This window comes from Arachis duranensis, chromosome 4 (assembly GCF_000817695.3).
Source record: "Arachis duranensis cultivar V14167 chromosome 4, aradu.V14167.gnm2.J7QH, whole genome shotgun sequence".
Taxonomy (NCBI): Eukaryota; Viridiplantae; Streptophyta; class Magnoliopsida; order Fabales; family Fabaceae; genus Arachis; species Arachis duranensis.
Genome location: NC_029775.3, coordinates 11096539 through 11103159, shown reverse-complemented (window position 1 = coordinate 11103159; position 6621 = coordinate 11096539). Strand labels below are relative to the sequence as shown.

At 32.7% G+C, this 6621-nt stretch overlaps 1 protein-coding gene across 1 annotated transcript; it reads left to right on the top strand.

The window, feature by feature from the left end:
- Window positions 1–1744: 1744 nt before the first annotated feature.
- Window positions 1745–4641, top strand: LOC107483350 (uncharacterized). Its single transcript, XM_016103972.3, has 6 exons — window positions 1745–1924; window positions 2370–2751; window positions 3295–3491; window positions 3590–3731; window positions 3868–4027; window positions 4249–4641. The coding sequence occupies exons 1-6, from the start codon at window positions 1851–1853 to the stop codon at window positions 4287–4289; spliced, it is 996 nt and encodes a 331-aa protein (XP_015959458.1). The 5' UTR covers window positions 1745–1850; the 3' UTR covers window positions 4290–4641.
- Window positions 4642–6621: the final 1980 nt, after the last annotated feature.

Below are 6621 nucleotides of genomic sequence, written 5' to 3'. Positions count from 1 at the left end.
TTTAATTAGAAAATCAAGTCTCAATTTAATTATTAATTAATTAGCTAATATAATAAAGTTATTTTCACTATTTTTTGAATTTATTTATTTGTTTTTTATATTAAATTAAATTTAACAATATAATTATTATTATGTGTTAAGTTTAACAAAATATTTTTCTAACGTAAAACACAAAAGAATTATTTATATTTTATTTTGAGACAAATATAATATAATAAGTGGTATATATGTATATAAGTATTAATTTTTTTTTAAATTTGTGGGGGCGAATGCCCCCTCTATATTAAACGTGAGTCCGTCTCTGACTGTGAAGGAAGATGGGAGTTGTGAATAGGTAAGCGGCGATGGACTCAGCAACAACATGACAGGAGCTATGCGATTTTTTTGTGAAGAAGTCGAGAAGAAGAAGATTTTTTGTGAGGATGATTGAGTTTATCTTGCATGGCTATAGAGTATAGACTGAAGTTATGAATCATGTGTGATGTGAGGCAAATCCTAATTACTAAAAAGTGTTTATATGTATATAATCGGGGCGGGTACACCCTAAACCCGACAGTACCTATCTTGAGCAAAATATACCCCGACTCGAGTCAAGTTATTATCCTTTTCATTCGGGTATGGACAGGTCGAGTACCTGCGTATTTGAAAACTCCTGCCAAGTCTAACCACGTATTGATACTCCTTTTATTAAAGGTTTATCGCTAGCCTATTGATTGCTATATACACAAGGCGAGATTCTAACTCCTAATAGTTGTTTAAGTGGACGAGTGAGACGATCACTTAACAAACTCAAATTAATTAAGATAAATACTAATTATTTTTAATATTTTAATATTAAAATTTTTGAGAATTTAATTTTAATTATAACTTTATAAAATATTTGTAATAATTACTATATATATTATTTAAATTTTTAATAAAATTTTTAATATAATTTTATGTATTATCCTATATAAGGTACAAAAACATATACTAGTTTAGAGATAAAATTTATCCATTTAAATAGATAAACGAACTAACTCAATGAGTTGGCCTATTTTAACAGTTTTAGTTAATTCCCTCTCGCTCTCTAAGATATATGTTATTTTTATTTTTATTATTGCTCTTATTCTTAATATTAATATTATGGTTATAGTAATTTTATAGAATATTGTATTTTTTAATGAACAGTAAAAATTGTTTATTTTATAATAAAAAATTTATCGTGTATAATATACATATTTTTCATAAAGTTAGTAAAATTTTTTATTCCTCATCTAATCTATTTTTCCTAAAAAAGAATTTCCTTATTCTTATTGGTAATTTTTATTATATACAAGTAATAAGAAACCAAGCAAAATACACAACAAACAAAATTCAACAATAAACAAAACAAAACTGACTTAAACGAACACAGCTCACTAGAAAATTTTTCATAACTAAATCAGGTAAAAACTTGCATATAATTATTGTCTCCATGTAAAATTAGTAAAAAATTATTAAATAATTTAAAAACTTTAACTAAATTATTATCTAATCATTATTAACGGTTAACATTAAGAACTGCATGTCACCATTAAATTACCATACAAATATAAATAATTAAATAGTTAACAGTGACATTGTAATTTTCAAATTTTATTTAAGTAAAAAATCCCAAAAAAAAAAAGGACTGGAATGTTCCAATACAAAAAAAGAAAAAGACTGACTTCACTTGAACATTCGATGAAAGCGGTTAGCAATAGTAGAGTGGCATATACTTGCAGTTGCATTCGTGTTGTTTCCTCTGTTTGAAGTGAAACTGAATCACCACCAACACAAAAAACGTTTCATCTTTTTGTTCATAGAAGAGGTTTTGTTCTTCTGTTGCCATGGCAATGGAAGCTGCTGAGGCTTCAACCACACCACAGGTGGCGCTCGCTGATACTGACATCAACTGGCACAGGTTCTTCTTCTTCCTTTCACTTTCATCCTCATGTTCCTTTAAGAGCCTTATAATGCATACGTTTATTTGTATAATGTGTGTTCATCGCTTCATGTAACTTGTTTTGTGATTATCTCCTTAGTGTTTTGACTAAAATGAAGTAAAAGATCATGCTATTGTTCTAATATTCTGAGTAAAATGCAGGTTACACAAATACTCTGATTTATATTCCTGGGTTTACTAGAATGCTTCAATGTCCCTCTTGTAAAGAAAAAGAAAACCAAATTCTGCATATTTAGATAAATTTTTGTGAATAAAAAGCATAAAGAAAGCTATTATTATTGATTCATTATTGTGAGTGGCATGTGTTTTAGGTGCAATTGTTTACATTTTATGTACTTAAAATGGAAGCATGGAACTAGGGTTTTTGTTTTTTGTGTGTATAATCTTAATGGTTCCAAATTAGGCTGGACAAGACCAAGTTCCATGTAATTGGTGCCATTCTCTTCACTGCTCAATCAGCTTTGCTTCATCCAACAGCAGTGGTTAAGACAAGAATGCAAGTAGCTGGTTCTGGACTCTCTCAAATGCGCGGAATGTCGGTGTTCACTCATATTCTAAGGAGTGATGGTGTTCCCGGAATCTTTAGAGGTTTTGGCACTTCTGCTATTGGATCAATGCCTGGGAGGGTCCTAGCTTTGACGTCTCTAGAGATGTCGAAAGACATTATGTTGAAATACACACAAGGTAGTGATATACCAGAAGCTTCAAGAATCGGCCTTGCGAATGGTGTGGCCGGCATGTTTTCCAATCTGGTGTCTTGTGTATACTTCGTGCCTTTGGATGTGGTACATAATTTTACACCTATATTCAATATAAGTTTTTTTTTCCTTCTTTCTTTTTGCTTTCTTTGTATTTATCATGTTATCTTTTCATTATTCTTTATGTATTCCCTTTCCATTTTACCGAAAATGGAAATAGCATGATGTTTTGGAAGTTGATGTAGAATGCAAAAGGAGGATTTCATACAAGGCTTAGATAGTGACTCTTCTTGGAGAACGAAAAGTAGTTTTTAATTTTTGCTGTGCTTTTTTGTCACTTCCCTCACTTTCTGACAATGATCTTTACTAATGTTGACTGAAGTTGATCAATGATTCTTCTTCTATTCCTCTGCTTTTCCATCTCTTCCAAGCATTTTTCTTATGTTTCTTCTCAAACCATAGCTTTTCTGTTACTGGATTCTTTAGCGAAAAAAAAAATTATATAATTTGCCTACAAATGTTAGAGCTATAAATCTGTTTTGGTAATTATAATGGTTAATGAGTCTTCTGTCTGCTCTCATAACTGTTTGTGAAGCATCATATGAAGAAATTTGTTTGATGTTTGATCAGATCTGCCAGAGGTTAATGGTACAAGGTCTTCCAGGAACGGCTCCTTGTCGAGGACCATTTGATGTTATACGTAAAGTTTTTGAGGCCGAGGGTTTCCGAGGCTTGTATAGAGGCTTTGGATTAACAGCCATAACTCAGTCACCGGCATCTGCACTTTGGTGGGGTTCATATGGCGCGGCGCAACACATAATTTGGAGGTACATTCTAACTTACAACAATCTACTACTAGTAAATATTTTAAGAGTTGCTCATTCTATAGGTTATTATTATGATTATGACATGCTTAATGGTTTAGGAGTTTGGGCTTCAAAGATGATGCAGAGAACAAACCTTCACATTTTCAAATGGTGACGGTTCAAGCTACAGCAGGGATGGTGGCCGGTGCGTGTTCGTCGGTTATCACTACTCCAATAGATACAGTAAAAACACGCCTTCAGGTAAATGAAGCTTTAATCTTCTCTGGGTTTGAAGTTGGTATCTCTTCCAAAGTGTAGGTTTCGATATTTTTTTCTTTGGGGTTTTGAACTGTGATATGGTTATATTTTGGATTTGCATCTTCTGATTTGCACAAAGGTTATGGACAACTACGGTTCTGGAAGACCATCAGTACTGAAGACAACAAAGACTCTCCTTAAAGAAGATGGCTGGTGGGGATTTTACCGGGGGTTTGGACCTCGATTTCTAAACATGTCACTTTATGGAACAACGATGATCGTTACTTATGAACTGATAAGTATGTCGAATCTTCTTCTATTCTCTTTAGCAATAAATTATTTTGAGTAAGGCTAGTTGATATCACTGAGAAAGGTGTGTTACATTGTTGTTTTTTCTTTCTTTCTTTCTTTCAATGCATAATGCTATTATGAGAAGCATTTTGACATTGATTGATCTTATTTTGATATGGGCATATGGCTAAAATCTTATTTGCTTTCATTTCTTGTTTCTTTTCAACAGAGAGATTGTCAGTACAACCGAGTTTGAGGTCTGTAGCTTAAACTGCAAGCGCGCTATAAGACCTGGGACAAGGATTCAACACTTAATTTTAGCATGCCTAGCTTGTGTATAGGAACAGCAAATTGGTGAATTCCGTGAAGCTCAAGCATTAATGAAGAAGCAATTTTGAAGGAAAAAGGCTTGCTTGTAGCCAGAGCTTCTCGCCGAGCAATTTTGAAGATAATGTAAGAATAACAAACAAAAACGAATTTAGATTCTTCCCTTTGACATTTGAGTTAGATAGATCTGATTCTAGGTCTGAGTAAAATGGTACTGGAACAAAGTACTAATTTGATGAGAAAAGAGTGGAACTGAAATTATAAATTCTTATAAAAGGAAAACGTTTTTTATGTATGTGAAAGTTACACTCAAACAAACAAAATACTCGTAAGAGAGACTTAATTTTTCTCTCTCTAATTACTCTCGCCACATTCACCAATTAGTTCCTTTAAAAGCAGCTTTTGTTTGGGTGTTTAACAACTCTTAAGTTTTTCATAGACACAGTTTTAATCATTATAAAGTCGTCTACGATATTTGTATACTTTTTATTTTATATTTCTCCTTTTACAACATTCTCTCCTCCTCTGCTATCATCATCATCTCCATACCACTCCCATTGTCTGTAGATCGAATATCATATTAAATATTTGCTAAAGTTGATTGTGGCATGTTTTTTCTTTAAAAGGAGAAAAGTTTATTAGATGCTAATTCCCCTATCAAGGTGAAGGTTCTATTGGATTTCTTGTATGTTAAAATTTCAATATATTTATCGTATATAGTGTTTTATATCATTTCTAACGGTTAGAACTACTCTAAATATTGTAGTTTGATATTTTATACATCAAATTTCCCCCTTGTACATAAAGCTTTGGGTACCTTTTTTACTTCATTATTATATAAAAAAAACTGTATAATAGTGTAAAACAACTACTCTAATAATCACGTTATATGCATTTAAAATAGAAAAATCAATCATTTCTAACCACGAATATTCAAAAAACACGAGAAAATAAAGACAATTAAATAGGATATAATCTGTTGTCATTTTTAGTATTGTCATCAACAATTAAACGGATCAACACCATACTATTCCCTGTAACTTAAAAAGGATATATTCTTAATTTCTTCAACATCTGGTTTTGAATTCTGAAACTTTTTTATTCCATTCAAACCAAACATTCCAAGTAACTGCAAAGAATTCTATCAGCCATTTCTTTTGCTCAGACTTACAACCAAGTATTCCAGTCCAATTATCAAAAAACTCTTTAACGGTCTCCAAAATAGCTCAAGCTCTATCAGCACACGTCAACCAAGCGCACCACACCTGCCACGTAAACTCATAGGCGAAAAACAAATGATGTACAAATTCTATATCCTTTTTACACAAAACTCATATATTATTCCGAACCTACTTAGTCTCTCTTTCGTGTTGGCCCTACCTACTAAAACAAATCATGCAAATAGTTCAACTCTTGGAGGAACTAAGCCTCTCCATATGGTACTAGTGAAGCTGTAATTTGTAACGTCCTCCTAGAGAGTTTTTTTGCAACACCTGTACAAATGAATTAGTAGAAAAAACACATATTTTGTCAAATTTTCATACAATTTGATGGTTTCAGTGGCTAAGAGAAGGGGGGTTGAATCTTAGCCCCTTTTTGCTTGATTACACTTTCTGGTTTTGGAGGAGACTTTTCTGTTTTTTTCTCGTCCCTAGCCACGAGACTTTTTATTTTTGTCTCGTCATTTGGCACGAGATATTTTTGGTTTTAGCTCCTGTGCAGTAGAAACAGAAATGGAGTAGTAGAGAAAGAAGATTACACCCAGATATATCCTGGTTCAGCTGCTAAGTGCAATGCAGCCTACATCCAGTCTCCATCACAGCTATGATGGAATTTCACTATAATCAATCTGATTACAAACTGTAAAGTGCTAACTCAACTTACAAGGGGATTCCCACAGAATCATGAAACACAACATAGATGAACAAAGGAACTCTAAGGACATCTATGGCTTTTTCTTTTAATTTTGCACTCTGCCTTTTTCCGCTCTATGACTTTTTCATACAAACCTCACTGTTTGCCTTTTTGCATGAGACTCAAGACATGACAAAATTAAACAGAAAAATTATAAAATAGAATACATTGAAGGAGAAGAAAATCTGTAAGCTTAGGTAGCTATGAGACTTCTGTGCCTTACACTCTCACACTTTCTCCTTGAATCAAACCGTGACTGTTCACCCCTTTTATAGAGAGGAGAAGCCTTCACAGTTGAAATAAAAACCAAGCTTAACTTCTTTTCCTTCACACATAGCCGATTCGGCCAAAGAGAGAGAAG

Coding starts and splice junctions, on each gene's coding strand:
- LOC107483350 (XM_016103972.3), top strand. CDS start 1,851: ATGGCAATGGAAGCTGCTGAGGCTTCAACCACACCACAGGTGGCGCTC. Junction 1,925..2,369: donor ACTGACATCAACTGGCACAG/GTTCTTCTTCTT, acceptor GTTCCAAATTAG/GCTGGACAAGACCAAGTTCC. Junction 4,028..4,248: donor CGTTACTTATGAACTGATAA/GTATGTCGAATC, acceptor TCTTTTCAACAG/AGAGATTGTCAGTACAACCG.